The 16,259-nt window shown below is 33.5% G+C and overlaps 1 protein-coding gene across 2 annotated transcripts in view; it reads left to right on the top strand.

The window, feature by feature from the left end:
- The window catches only part of LOC115215633 (cation-independent mannose-6-phosphate receptor), a 161,033-nt gene that overhangs the window by 55,620 nt on the left and 89,154 nt on the right, over positions 1–16,259 (top strand). Inside the window, exons 6-11 of one of the 2 annotated variants that reach the window (XM_029784884.2) lie at positions 127–286; positions 1,599–1,785; positions 3,438–3,541; positions 8,226–8,381; positions 10,615–10,746; positions 12,536–12,685. In XM_029784884.2, coding sequence (XP_029640744.1) covers positions 127–286; positions 1,599–1,785; positions 3,438–3,541; positions 8,226–8,381; positions 10,615–10,746; positions 12,536–12,685 — 889 coding nt within the window. The remainder of the gene's footprint in view (positions 1–126; positions 287–1,598; positions 1,786–3,437; positions 3,542–8,225; positions 8,382–10,614; positions 10,747–12,535; positions 12,686–16,259) is intronic. The other variant, XM_036505949.1, reaches the window with a different exon arrangement.

Genomic DNA, 16,259 nt, shown 5'->3' with positions numbered 1-16,259 from the left:
CTAAATTTTTAAAATAACAAATTTTTCTCTTTGTTCTTGTACTTCATACTTGCTGGAATGTTCTAAAATTGCATTATTTCACACTTAAAATCACCAATATTTCTTCTTCCATTTTCTATTCTCCAGGAAGGCAATTCTCCAATAGTTTCACAGAGTGATTGTCTGTTTAAAGTTGATTGGATCACACAGTATGCTTGTGAAGAATCTGAAATTTCTGTGAAGAATTCTTTACAACTCATTCGGGAGAAAGATGATATTGATTTTGATCTTACACCCCTATCAAAGAGTAAGTTTATTCCTTTGACCCTTTTCCCTCTTATTTGCTTCATGTGAAATTTTTGTTCTATGTGTAAATATGTGAGTGTGTGTGTGGGACTGCATCGTAAGAAGTTTGTTGCCCAAGCACATGGTTCTGGGTTCGATTTCACTGCATGGCCCTGTGTCAATACAATATTGAAATTAAATGTTTTTAGTATGAAACAATTGTACTAATCTACCGATCCATTCTTGTTGCTTTTTTCTTGGTTATTATCTGTATATTTGTATCTATATATATTTATGTATTATCTGTATATATGTACCTATATTTATATATATTATCTGTATATATGTATCTATATATATTTATATATTATCTGTATATATGTATCTATCTATCTGTCTATCTCTATATATATGTTCGTGTATATATATATATATATATATATATATATATATATATATATATAATAATAATAAATATTAGGGAATAAATCCAAATTTACAGGGAAAAAATCAGATTTAGGATTAAATCCAATTTTATAGTAAAATATTATAAAATATTATTAGAGACAAAACCACTATTTTGCAAAACAAACAAGGAAAGACTTAATCAATACATAAAATTTTAAACTGACTTATTGGAAGTCCACCTGAAGATTGTCGATCAAGACAAGAAACAATTGTAGTGGCGGTTTTTTTTGACTATTTATTAAAATTTTATGTATTGATTAAGTCTTTCCTTGTTTGTTTTGCAAAATAGTGGTTTTGTCTCTAATAATATTTTATATATATATATATATATATATATATATATATATGTTTGTGTGTGTGTGTGTGTGTGTGTGTATATATACGTATCTATATATATGTATATATATATGTATGTGTATGTATATATATACGTACGTATCTATATATATGTATATATATATGTGTGTGTGTGTGTATATATATACGTACGTATCTATATATATATGTATATATATATATATATGTGTGTGTGTATATATATATATACGTATCTATATATATATATATATATACATATATGTATATGTATATATATATATGTGTGTGTATGTATATATGTATGTCCAAGGTACCATGCAGTGAGATTGATCCCAAAACCATGTGGTTGGGATGCAAACTCCTTACCCACAAAGCCATGTCTTCACCTGTATATAATCTTCCAGCAGTTATTTTGAGAAAGCAAACAATACAATGCAATGTTGGCTCAAAACAGCATTACGAATACATGTAGTACATGATAGTTCTGTAAAATATATTCACGGGAAAGATTTTAATTTTTTGGACTTATGTTATATTTTGTTCTTCAGAGAATTATATCGTAGATGCAACTGAAAAAGACGGTACTAAGTACAAGATTAGTTTGGCAATTGGCCACACAATAGGATGCTTTGGAAGTGTGGAAGATGACAGATATCACCCTTCTGTGTGTCAAAGGAAGCCTGATAATGACGAATTTGCCAGAGTCCTTGGTAGTAATCAACATTCAGTCTTAAGGTTAGTAAATTTAAGCAAATCATGCTACTGTCTTCATTCTAGCAATGCATATTTTTTTTTACCTTTGTTTCTTTATATTTTGATGCTTGATCTAAAGGAGACAGCTATAATCATTGCATTCCAAGACCTTCCTAGCTGTGAGATTTATGTGGTTTATGTTCTTGTTTGACTGTCACTTTTCAATATCTTCAATTTTTGTTCCAATTGATTTCAAGCTTGGCATATTGGTGTAATTTTCTACAGTAACTGTTGACATGAATCAATAAATAAAGAGTTAATAGCTTCTAAAGTGTGTAAATTTTGGGTAATTTTAGCCAATTGAAAGCCACAGACATATAGGTGCCTGTTTCCATTGCAACAAGTGAAGTTGTTACCACAAGTTCTTTTTGTTGTTTATTAAATACTTAAAACACATGTTGCATGAGATGTGCTAAAAATAACAGTTAAATAGACCTTAAAATCACAAAAAGATTTTTTGTTCTGGTTTTTGCATAATTGTATGAATTCCTGTGCGTAGAATACAAATTTTCAAAAATTTTCTGAAAATTGCAAAAAGATAAAGTTATGAGGAGTTATATGGTATGCATAAAGCAGAATGCCACCAATATTTCATTTGTTTACAGTTGACAGCACGTTCTTTCATGCACAAAATGACAACTTCCAAATCCTGTTTTCTGACTGGTTAAAAATGATCAAACTTTAAACCTCCATAACTTTTTGTTTTTTGTTAAATTTTCCAGAAAAAGTGAATTATCTCCTGAGATTCAACGTGGAAAATTACATCAATACACCAAATTAAAAATTTTTCACTAAACTTTGAAATTTCCATAGGTGCAACCAAACAGAAAAGATCCATTTTACCTTCTATCTGAATACACTTCAGCTAATTAGTGTGTTCTATCACTAAATACACTTTTGACCATATAACTATTCAAAAATTACGTGGATACTCTACTATTTTGCCTTTTTTTGTTGAAGGGCAGTAGTTTATGAGAATCATTTGTGCATCAAATAAAATGCCTTGTGATAAAACTTTTCTAGAGCCTTGACATTTAGAGTTCAAGTCTTATTGAGGTCAACTTTACTTTGCATTATCTCAGGGTAGATAAAGTAAATGCCAACAAAGTACTGTGAGGTGTCTATAAAATCAGATGTCCACTCTGGTCAGTATTCTGGGGTCATGTACCCTTAGTACTGATTTCTTGACAGGGTTACACATTGTGTACTTGAGCAAGGCATTTCAATTTTGATTTTGTTTAAGGCCTATTAAACTGTTATTTTTAGCACATCTCATGCATGTGTTTTAAGTATTTAATAAACAACAAAAGGAACTTGTGGTAACAACTTCACTTGTTACTATGGAAATTGAGTGCCACCAAGTGCTTCTCTCTTTCCAACCATCACATATCTGATATTAAGGGCAGAAAGACTAAGAGACTGTCTATGTCTGCTTCTAACTGCATAGGCACCTACAACAATTAATGAAAGCTTGCTTCTTGCTACAAAGTCTCAGTCAACTTGTGACTGACAGCTATGCTGTGCTAGATCTTTGTTACAAAGTAATATTTCTACTTATGCTTGCATCTTCCTCTGTGTCTCTGCTTATGTTTTTACTCCTTTTTTTTATATCTTTATTTCTTTATTACCAACAGATACAATGATCGTCATCTGACACTGACATATAAAGAAGGCCAAAAATGTTCCTCAAATTTAAAACGGAAAACAATTATTGAATTTCATTGTAATAAATCTGCTGGTGTGTATTTTATATTTTCATTTTCTTTCTAGACTGTTCCACAACCTGATATCAGATGAAATAAACTACCTATTTGTTTCAATTAATTATAAAAATAATCAAGATTTTAATAAGATAATTAACTTTATGTTTATTCATAAATTCTGGCCTTTTATGTGATAGGAGTAATGTAATTTAATGTAAAAGTTCTTACATTAGATTATGAGGCAAATATTGAAAGGCATTTTGTCTGGAACTCTATTGATCTTGCCAATCCACTGCTCTTAAAATTTGTAATATAGACACAAAGCCGGCAGTTTTAAAGGATGGGAGTTAGTTGATTAAATCAACTCCAGTATTTGATTGCTCCTCTATTGTATAGACCCTAAAAGAGTTAAATACAAAGTTGACCTTTGCAAGATTTGAACTCAAACTATAAATAGATGGAAGAAATACTGTGGGACATTTTGTTCAACGTTCTAACAATTCTGGCCATTCACCTCTCTTGGATAATCAAAATACTTTATATTATAAGACCTCTGTTTCTCTGTCCTTCCACCCATTTGTTTGTCCATCGCATACTTTCCTCAGATCAAGAAGACTCTCAAGTAATTTATTTGAAGAAATTGAATTTAAAAAATGAATTTATTCAACTTATTATTGAATTCACATGCAACATTAGGAAAAATAAGGTTTGCATTTTATTTTTATCAAAGTTAATTTTCCCTTGCACACTACTGAAAAAACAAATGGCTATGAATATTTCATTCTCAAACACAACAAACAATAGACTGTAATGAAATTAAAAAGATAATGATGGGGAGACTGGAAAATGAGAGAGAAAGGTAATAAAAATAGCAAATGAATTTACTAAAACATTCAGTCAGTTGATTTTGCTATAATCTACTTCAGTCTATTGAATGCGGTTTTTTTCCCTATGATTTGAAATTACTTACTTTTGAGGTGGGCAAATAATTTCACTACAACTTGTCAGTCAATTAAAAAGATGTAGGGTGTGAAAATCAAATACTGGTCAGTTCTGCAGTTTGTAAGGTAAATATATTTTATTTCCCACTTAAATATTTGTTGATATGCAGTAATTGTAAAATTAGGAAATAATAATAATAAAAAAAGTCATGGAAACCTTCCTCGCCGTGAATATAGTACTTCATTCAAGACTATCATTTACCATTTTGATTTATGCGTGAAGTAGTCAGATAAAATGTATAAGGCAATACAATATCATATCTTTGCTTTTATTTATTGGCATCTCCTTACATATTCTCACCAATACTGCCTAAAGGTATTTTTCTTTTTTAAAACAATATATCATTTACACATTACAGTAGTTCAAGTAAAATACAATACTCTTAATAATATTTGAAAATAGTTTTATTTCATAAAGGATTTTGTCACTTTAGAATTATTTAATTTCACTATATAAATTTTGGCTAACAGTGGCTGCCCATTTTTTCATGGTGACATCTGGTAATGTATGGCAACATCTGTTTCAAATGTGTCTTAAATTGACTTAATTGCAATAAATAAATAAAAAAATTTAATCATTGAAAAAAAAACCAATGGAAGGTCATAAGTTAAAAGAATAGGTAGAACAATAGACCAAGTGGTTTGTAATATTTGATTTTGACACCTACATCTTTTAAAATCTTCTCAACACCAACCTAGGTTCTCTTTATGCAAAACTGCCAGTTTTAAAATGTTTCTTTTTAAGTTTAAAACCTTCAACCATGATTTTATGCCATAATGTTCCTGATTCTAGCTTCGTGAAGGTGTGTGGCTTAGTGGTTTGTGTATTTGGTTCATGAATGTAAGGTCAGGAGTTCAATTCCCAGCAGCATGTTGAGTCCTTGAGCAAAATTTTTTGTTTTCATATTGTTCTTGTTCACTCACTCAGCTGCTGAAAATGAGTTGTACCTGTAATTCAAAGGGCCAGCCTTGTCAAATTTTGTTCCATGCTGAATCTCCCTGAGAACTAAGCTAATGGTATGTGTCTGTGGAGTGCTCAGCCACTTGCTGGTTAAAGTCATGAGCAAGCTGTTCTGCCGATAGAATGCAGTGGATCCCTCGTCATCATAACCAACAGAGTACCCAACCACTTAGTAATGTAAAATGACAACTATCTAATTAAAATTTCTCCAAATTCTAAGAGATTTTCAGGTATTAATTCAAGTACAGTATCCGTTATTAGATGGCTAGTGGTAGAAATGGTAGGTCACTCCTCCACATTCTGAGAAAGCTGCTACAGTGTTACTTGAAATGCTAGAAATGCTGGAAATAGCAGCCAAGTGTACATCAAATTACATTTTACAGTATTAATTGACGAGAAGCACATCATATTGTTTAAAGCTAAAAACAGTCCTAGAAAAAAAATGTAGGATGATCACAGCTAGAACACATTTGATTGTAGGCCAGCTTGATTTGGGCTCACCTAGTTTAAACAGTATCAACTACTTTCTACTGTTAATAAAATATATATCACACATAGTCTAAAGTCAATTAAAACATAGTAACATCATCATCACCATCATTTAACATCCACTTTTCCATGTTTGCATGGGTCAGGTGGAAATTGTTGCAGTAGATTTTCTACAGTTGGGTGCCTTGCTGTTACCAGCTCTTACTTGTTTCCAAGCAAGGTAATATATTCTCATAGCTAGATATATTTTTCATTGGAAACTGGAAATGAATACCCTTACTTGTATGAGATGATACTCATTTACATCCATCATGTGATGTCCCAGCAAAGGTAACTGATACTCCATTGATTGCGACAATGAGGGTTCCAGTTGATTCGATCTATGGGATAACCTGCTTGTGAAATTAACATGTCAGTGGCTGTGCAATCCACAGACACGCATATCCTTAACATAGTTCACTGAGAACTTCAGTGCGATACAGATTGTGATAAGACTGATCCTTTGAAATACAGTTACAACTTATTTTTGCCAGCTGAGTGGACTGGACCAACGTGAGATAAAGTGTCTTGCACAAGGACATAATGCACTGCCAGTAATTGAACTCATGGGCCAAAGACCCACTACTAAGCACTCCCCCCCCCCCTCACATACGCATGTTGAGCTTCTTTCAGTTTACATCAACCAAATCCACTCATAAGGCATTGGTTGGCCTAGGGCTATAGTAGAAGATACGTGTACAAGGTGCCACAGAGTGACTGAATCCAAGATTATGTGATTGGCAAACAAGCTTCTCAACCACACTGCCAAAAATCTTTGTGTAAGATATCTAATGTATCTGGTTGCATACTGAAGAAGCTTTTGTAAGTCATGGTTGTTTTTCCCACCAGGTTATTTCTGATCAAACAAAGGAATTCCTACTACAACCATTTTCTTTTTCCATGCATGCAATATGTTTAGGACTTGATTATCCAATATGTTCTTTTTCTTTTTTAAGATAGTAGATTTGGTTATTACTTCTAGTAGGTTGAGTGACTGTATAAAAGACCCCTTGTTGACTTGTGAACTATAATGGTTTTTGTTAGTCCTGGATTAGTACTTCATTATTTAATGTATATCCTTCAAGACAAAAGGGATCTCATTTGAGGGAGAGTTTGCTATTATTTGTAGCAGATTGGGTGGCTGTATAGAGGCTTCTGTCTTGGTTTAAGGTAGAGTTCCTTTTACTATGGTAACAGAGTGCACCTGTGGGTTAAAACAAATTCATATTTAGAGAACCTTGCTAAAAACTGCAATTATTGCCAGTTTGATCTCTGGATCATCCACAGTTTGGCTTTCAGTATATAAGTTTCAGCATATACATTTACCAATCAATATTGTTAGGGTATTATACTTACTGTTTCAGCATTGTAGTTTCATTTCCAAGACTTGTTGATGCATTGTACTCTTGAGCAAAACGCTTTATTTCACATTGCTCTGTGATCACGTTGACATTTGATACCCCAAGCAATTGTACAGCCAATGTTGATTTCATGGCAGCAGTGAGCTCATGTACAGCACGCACATTTGATCACTATAAACAAATCATCTGTGCAGGTTGTTCCCTAAGAAATTGCAGAATCATCTTTCTTGGATACAAGAGACTACCAATAACAACACATTAATGATTGTTAGAATAGTAGAGTGTCAGACAAATTTGCATTGCATTATTTAATTACAACACTTTACATTTTAGGTTCAATGATTATCAGCTTTGTCTCTCAACCTTCTGAGATTGATAAAATGAAATTAAAATTACAGAGATGTACTTGCATAGCAAGTGATTTGATCTGAGATCGTGTGCTGAAACAAAAACAATTGCAGCGTGGAAGGTGTTTGTAAGCCATTTAAGAAACACACAAAAGCCGTTCGATTCACTTCAACATTTAAGTTTAATTTGTCAAAATATTTTCGTCGCTTTAAGACTGCGACCTGTTCACTGACAAAAATGCAGCACGGGTTTTTGTCAGTAAACAGGTCGCGGTCTTAAAGCGAAGAAAATATTTTGACAAATTAAACTTAAATGTTGAAGTGAATCGAACAGCTTTTGTGTGTTTCTGAAATTAAAATTGATACTGATCAAATACTGACATCAATTTTAATCACCTATGTATCTCCCCATCATTTTTTTCTTTCCCCCTTTGTAACAATGTTACATATCACAGTTATTAGAAATTTTCATTTGCACTTGATTATAATTAAGTTGGTGTTGTTTACCATTTTTGTTCCAGTAAATAGCAAACCAGTTTACCGTTTTGAAGAATATTGCAGCTACTACTTTGATTGGTATACACCCTATGCCTGCATTGATCATCCATTACAGGAAAAGTGCAACACTGTAAATAATGGCAAACTTTTTGATTTGTCCAGCCTCAGATATACCTCTGGTAAAGTATAAATCTATATAGTATTCTAATGTGTATATATTGATAGTCTTTGTGTGTGTATGTGTGTTCAATAATGAAAAAATAAAATATACCAAATATATAGGTTTTATTTATTATTTTGCACATTACTTAATCATCGTTATATGTTTTATCTTATATTTAATCTTTCTATAATATGTATAATATGTAATTTTCTAGATGGTATAATTTAATTTTTCATTATTGAGTTGATAAAAGGTGGTTTTTTCTAATTTATATATAATATTTTGTGAAATTTGATTTAGTATTTCTAAATTGAATTTTCCCTGTAAGTTTGGAATAATATTCCCTCATATTATAATATATATATATATATATATATGTATAAAAACAGCTGCATCAAGAATTGTCAATCTTTAATTGTGGAGGGAATGTGTGGAAAGTATAGACCCAGGAAGATGTAGGGCAAAGTGGTGAGGAAAGACCTTCAGATGTTGGGCCTCACAGAAGGGATGACAAGGAACTGAATCCTCTGGCAGTTTGCTGTACTTTAGAAGACATGTCAAGCAAAGTAAAATCATGGTCGTCCTTGCATACAGGCATGTCCTTTACATCCCATTTCAGCCAAACAATCCTACTCTTCCAGGCTTGCAGGCTCATGGGTGTCAGTGCCACATAAAAAGCACCTGTGTCAGTGTCATGTGAAAACACCCATGCTCAGTACACTCTGTAAAGTGGTTGGCTTCAGGAACAACATCCAGCCAAAGAAACCATGCCAAAGCAGACATGGACCCCAAGCAGCTCTTCAGTTGGCCAGCTCTTGTCAAACCATCCAAACCATGCCAGCATGGAAAAACCAACATTAAATGTAGATAATGATGACGATGATATAGTCATTTTAAGGAGCTAATCCCTATCCAATATTATTACCTTTGTATTGTCCCTGTCTTTTCAGTCTGTTTCCTTTTACCCCTTTTCTTCCTTCTCTCTTTTTTCTACCCATCCTTCTCTCTCCCTCTCTCTCTCTTGTTTGTTCATTCTTTCTGTTTCTCTCTTTCTCTATCCTCTGAACATATTTATATAAAATCATGCCATTTATCCCAGGACAAGCATTTGTTCTTTTATATAAATATAATATAATATAATGAACTGGTCCTCTGAAGAAGTTATGGATTTTCACCCAATGCACTATTAACACACATTGTAGAAGATGCAACAAACCACAATGGGGAAACGTGTGGAGGGAATAGTGAATGTTGTGTTTATTCTACTTTTGTGTACAGTTGTGGTGCATTGTTGGTGCAGCTGTTTCTCATCAGGTGACTTTTTAAAAGATACCTCATATTTTTTTTATCCTTTTCACTTATTTTGATTAGAATACATTTTGGTAGTTATCTGTAGCCACCACATACATGAGAAACTTGAGTTACAATGAAGAACACTTCTCATAGAAGTGTTCTTCACTGTAATGTGTACGGTTTTCATCATATGCAAGAAGTGTTCTTCACTGTAACTCAAGATTCTTGTGTACGCAAGTAGCTACAAGCAAGTACCAAACTGCATTCTAATCAAAATAAGCAAAGTGGAGATTAAAAAAAAATGAGTTTCCTTTTGACAAGTCACGTGGTGAGACACATCTGCATCAATGATGCACAACTGTTTGTACAACATCTCACCCACAACGAACTGATGCACGATGGGTCAAAGGCAATCGTAGTGATTAATACAGAATCTTGTGAATTCATTGATTCTTTTATCTGTTATAAACGCTATGGCAAGAAGTGTTCTTCACTGTAACTCAAGATTCTTGTGTACGCAAGTAGCTACAAGCAAGTACCAAACTGCATTCTAATCAAAATAAGCAAAGTGGAGATTAAAAAAAAATGAGTTTCCTTTTGACAAGTCACGTGGTGAGACACATCTGCATCAATGATGCACAACTGTTTGTACAACATCTCACCCACAACGAACTGATGCACGATGGGTCAAAGCAATCGTAGTGATTAATAAAGAATCTTGTGAATTCCATTGTCTTTCTTTTTATCTGTTATAAACGCTATGGCTCTACCTCTTACACAGGTTCCCTCCACAGTTAGAGATCGGCCAGAAAATGACAAGTTCATCACATCTGGAGAGCATAGATCATATGTCTACTAATTCAGCAATGACTTTGGGGCTTGTGATAAACAACTACAACTTTTGTTCATACCACAATAAAGATAATTATAATATATACATCATTTCTCTGTTTCAGATAATAATTGGGTTGCACTAAATGGTCATGAGTATAATGATGATGCAGAAATACTCCTCAATGTCTGTCACGATATTATGCCTTCTGGAAGAGCTGTGAAATGTCCTACAGACAGTGCTATTTGTTTGAAAAGTAAGTTTTTTGCCTTTAATATTTTACATCTTGATAATGATGATAAATATTATCATCACTGATTTTATCTTCGCTTTTTATAAAATGCTGGATGCTCTCCTTGGCACTGACCCTTACTCTTTGTTCATGTGTGACATAAACAAAACATCACATGGACAAGACACACATACACATTCTCACACACACATACCCAATCTCACTCACACTCACACACATTCTCTCTCTCTCTGTCTCTCACACGTACACACACAGCTTCTCCAGCTATTTATTACTTACGAGGCATTGCTCAGCCCAAGGCTATAGGAGAAGACACTTGTCCAAAGTGTTATACTGTGGAACTGAACCCAAAATCATATGGTTGTGAAGCAAACTTCTTAGCCATAGAACTGTGTATATGCTAAGGATCTGGAAACTTAAGGTTCCTTTGAATAATCAGAAATTTAGAGATGTCCTAACTGAAGTATTTAATGAAAAGGGGTGAGAGATGGAGTTACAGGCATGTAACATAGAGGGTAACTCTTGGAGTGGAATGTGGTGTAGTTCTCTGGCTTACCAGTTCCAATCAAACCCATTTTACCCATGGCAGCATGGAAAGCAGACACTAAAATGATGAATTTGGTGTAGTTTAATTTTAAAGTTAGTGTTTATAATTCTGCCTATATTTAGATTGAATGAATGTGGTTATTAAGCTTTCACTTTTCTTATACTATGGAAGACTGTAAGGAATAAAATGTATGATGTAAAGGTTTGGTCACTATTTAGTTCCATATTTAGGAGTTGTTATTGATTTACTTATTGAATTTATTTACCGATACTGTTGTACATAGGATAAATGTGTTTAAAAGTTGTGGTTTCTTTGGTTTGTTTGTTCCCAAACAACACTTATTTTAGTGCTGTTGACACCACCAGATTGAATGGTACTGCCCATTCAAATGTTGAATGGTACTATGAAACCATAATGATCTCTGTGGGGCAGCTGATGATGGAGGTGTGTTGGATTGTTGGTATGCTATTTTTGTATTTGGGGAATAGTGGTATAACACATGCTTTTGATATATATATATATATATATATATATATATATATATATATATGTATACACACACATACGTATGGAAAAATAATAATAGTGAGAAAATACGCTATTCCTTTGCATTGTTGTTAATTCCAAAGCATATTTATTATTACAATCAACTAATTTAAAAATACAACAATGCATATTCAAAAATAGATTAGTACAATCAAATTATTTCAAAATATATTATTACACATTCCATAATTTCATATATACCCAAAATACATTACCACAATTAAATCATTTCAAGATTACACATTCCAAAGTACAAACCGGTTTCACTTCTTATAGGAAATATTCATTGCAATGTATGTGGGTAATGGCTTTCTGCTAGCCTTCATTTAACATGTATGCGCAGAGGAGAGAAAGAGAAGTAAAAGTGGTAAAATGTTAGATAAAATACCTTGTATTTTGTTTATATAACTAATGAAATACACTGCTTGTGTGTTTCAATTCATTTTAAATATAACCAATATTTTGAAGGGATTTAGTAAGATATCTAGCTTTTACATAATGAAGATGCTGTTCAGAATGTAACAATATTACTTTAATACAAGCAGTTTTGTATTTAAGAATCAGAGGTGATGTCGTGTATATCAGAAAGATTAACATTCTGATTTCAAACCATGCCAAATTAAATTTGCTTTTGAATCTTGTTTTCTATTCATTTTTTGTATCCTTGTAATCTATTTGCTATATTTACTGTTTTCAAAGAATTTGATGGTACAACTAAAAGCCTTGGCCGCTACCAACATGAACCTGTTTACAATGATGTGACCAAGACACTTCAGCTGAATTATACAGATGGTGACAAATGCAGTTCTGGCAAAATTTTTTCTGTGATAACATTTTTCTGTTCCCCAGGTATGATATTTATTATATTCTTGTTTCACTGTGAAGTGCATCAGTGGTTAGAGTGTCAAGCTCACAATCACAAAGTAGTGAATTCGATTCCTGGACTGAGCTGTGTGTTGTGTTCTTGAGCAAGAAACTTTATTTCATGTTGTTCCAGTTCAATCAGCTGTAGAAATGAGTTGTAATGTCATTAGTACCAAGCTGTATTAGTCTTTGCCTTTCCCTTGGATAACATTGGTGATGTAGCGATGGAAGCTGGCATGCATGGGCAACTGCTGGTCTTCCCTAGACAACCTTGCCCAGACTTGTGCCTTGGAGAGGAACTCCCTAGTTGCAATCCCATGGTCATTTATGACTGAAGGGGATGTTTACCCATTACTCCATTTCACTACTTTTTTTCTTTGATTTCAAAATTAAACTGTTGGACTAGATGAAAGTGTGATGGAAGATCAAGTACATGTGTTATAGGAGGCATAGGTTAATAGGAGTGAGTTGGTGATATTGAGGGAAGACAACAAATTGAAATGAAAGACAACTCAAGCAGTTTGATAGAGAAAGAAGTAAAGAAGCAGCAGGATGATGCAAAGTGGGTATAATAGTAGTGAAGAGGTCAATGAAGAGCGATCAATGATGGAGCAATGCGAGTGTAAAATGGAGAGACTGAGATTAAAGAATAATTATTAAGATGAATGATGGAGAAGTAGTCTACTGATGACTAACAATAGAGATGGTGACAAAAGAGTGATTGATATCAATGAAGAGTGACATAGAGAGAAAGTGTGATGGTTTGCAGTTAAAAGGGGTATTGGTAGGAGGTAATGAATATGGACAAGTCCAGTGCGTCCTTCATTACAATAGGCATCATGGTGGAGAAAGAGAGTGGCGCAGTCACAACTACAATTTTAACGACCATTTGCCATTCTGGTGTTGGTGGGAAGATATTGTTTAGTAGTGTATGTGGCCACAGTTCTTTATCATCTCCTTTGTGAGATTCTATGTCTTGAGATCAGTTGTTGCTTTGTCTGATGTCTTCCTGGGTCTCCCTCTTCTGCAAGTCCTGTCCATTTCAAATACTCATCACTTCATTATAAAACTGACATCCTCTATATGCATTACATGCTTGTGCCAGCACAGCCTTCTCTATTGTATACTACTTTTGATATCTGATTTCTCTCTCAGTTCATTTGTTTTCTCTCATTCATGTTCACTGATATTAGATATCCACTGCAGCATGTCCATTTCATTCCTTTCTAGTCATCACAAATCTTATACATTCAATGTCTGTGTCTCACTATTGTGCAGCATCACACTTTATGTACAAACATCATATAATCTATCCTGCATTCATCATCATCATCATCATCATCGTTTAGCGTCCGTTTTCCATGCTAGCATGGGTTGGACAGTTCAACTGGGGTCTGTGAAGCCGGAAGGCTTCATCAGGCCTAGTCAGATCTGGCAGTGTTTCTACGGCTGGATGCCCTTCCTAACGCCAACCACTCCGTGAGTGTAGTGGGTGCTTTTTACGTGCCACCCGCATTATGAGAGAGAAACCTTTTGTTAGTAGCAGCAGTAATTGTTCTCTGAACTTTTACTACCCCTCTATTGCTCTTGCTATTATATGCTTTCAGAACACTTGCTTTGACTGCTAATTAGGGAATCTATTAGCAAATGCTATCAGGTACTTCTGTGGAGCCTTCCAAGCATTTGTTGGAATTTATTTTACATATTTTTTCACTGCTAACTACTTCTGTCTATTGTCAGCTTGCATGTTATCCTATTACCCCTCTTGCATGTCCATGGTTTACACTGGCTACACTGAATGGAATTACGACTGACTTCTTTTCTAAATATCAATCCTGGCCATTTCCCTGAGATTATTATGTTCTCTCTCTTCATTTTTTATTTATTTACTGAGACTTTAATCTTTGCTATGTTTTTCGATTTGGTTTGCAAGATTCTTTATGTGAGTTTGTGTTGAAGCATATTTTGTTGTGCCTAGGGAGAGTCATTCTCTTTTAGTGCCTTATTATTTAACGCACTCACCAGTAAAGTTTCCATTCATTTTTTTTTTTATTTTTCCTAAAATTTTCATTGCGCCTTGCTACCTTTTCAATAATCGTTGACTCCGTCCGTTATCTGAGCTGCATTCTTTTTCTTCATGAATGATGAAGAACACAGCTCAGATAATGGACAGTCAACAACTATTGAAAAGTTTGCAAGATGAAAATTTTTGGAAAAATAAGTAAGTAAATGAGTGGAAACTTTACCAGTGAGTGTGTTAAATAATAAGGTACTAAAAGAGAATGACTCTTCCCAGACACAACTAAATCTTTGCTATGTTTCCTTTGAATCTTCTCAACTCTAGGTTTTACTTCAATACCTAGAAATTTCTTCTCTAAAGCTATGAAATAACAAAAGTTCTGATGGTATATTCGTTATGTGAGCATTGAAGATAGAAGCTTTGTGGAAGTTTTAGAGAAATGAGTTGGGTACAATTAGGTCAAGTTATAATAGAAACTTGATTGCTGGAAGAGAGGAAGAGAATTGTTGGACATATTTATTATTTCCACTGTATATCAGATCGTTTCATTATTTCTCAAGTTATCCAAATAACTAGAGGTTTGTGAATATTAGGTTTGTTTACATAACTAGAAAATTTTCTTAACCCTTTAGCATGCAGATTACTATGTCAAATGTAATGCTTATTTATTCACATTGTTTTGAATTAATCATGCAGTAATGTAGTGGCTTCATGATTTTGAAGATGTGATTGTTTATTTTTAGAATAACATAGTTGGATAGGTGTAAAATGCCAGATCTAGCCAATTTGAATATAAAACAAGTAGAATATTTTGACCTGATATGCCTGGTTTAAATGCTATAAAGGGTTAAAAACTGAATAAGCATAATTTATAGAAAATATTTGGAAAGAATTGGTGTGGTTTGTGAGCCCCAACTATTCAACATGAAAAAGGTTTATGAAAATTTTGATGAACATTCACTATTAAATGTATTTTGTCCAATGAAACAAAGCTTTCTTTGGCTGTATATTCTTTGTGTTTAACTCACTTTTTCTTATATTATTTTGCCTAAGATTTCCCTTATACTAAAGTATTTATATTTAAATTAAATCTTGTTCAAAATCTCATGAGCTGATTACTGCTAAGAGATTTCAATTTGTTCATCATCATCATCATTCATTTTCAATGATGGCATGAATGGGATGGTTAGAAAGAAGCTGGCAAGGCCAGGAGCCAGACCAGGTTCTATTGTCTGTTTTGGCACAATTTCTACAGCTTGATGCCCTTCCTAATGCCAACCACTTTACAGAGTGTACAGGGTGCTTTTTATGTGGCACCAGCACTAATGCTTTTTACATGGTACCATCTCCGGTGCTTTTCCTGTGTCATCAGTGCCAGTGTTTTTTTTACATGGCACCAGCACTAACAGAGTGATCAAGAAACTTGCAATACAAACATAATATACCAATGCGTAAAATTACAAATATTTGACTAACCTGCTCCAGAACATTGATTATATTTTAGATTTATTGAAACAGATAAGCAGAAGTTTACAAAGA

Source organism: Octopus sinensis, linkage group LG9 (assembly GCF_006345805.1).
Source record: "Octopus sinensis linkage group LG9, ASM634580v1, whole genome shotgun sequence".
NCBI lineage: Eukaryota > Metazoa > Mollusca > Cephalopoda > Octopoda > Octopodidae > Octopus > Octopus sinensis.
The sequence above is the reverse complement of the archived record's forward strand: the minus strand, read 5'-3'. Positions and strand labels throughout refer to the sequence as shown.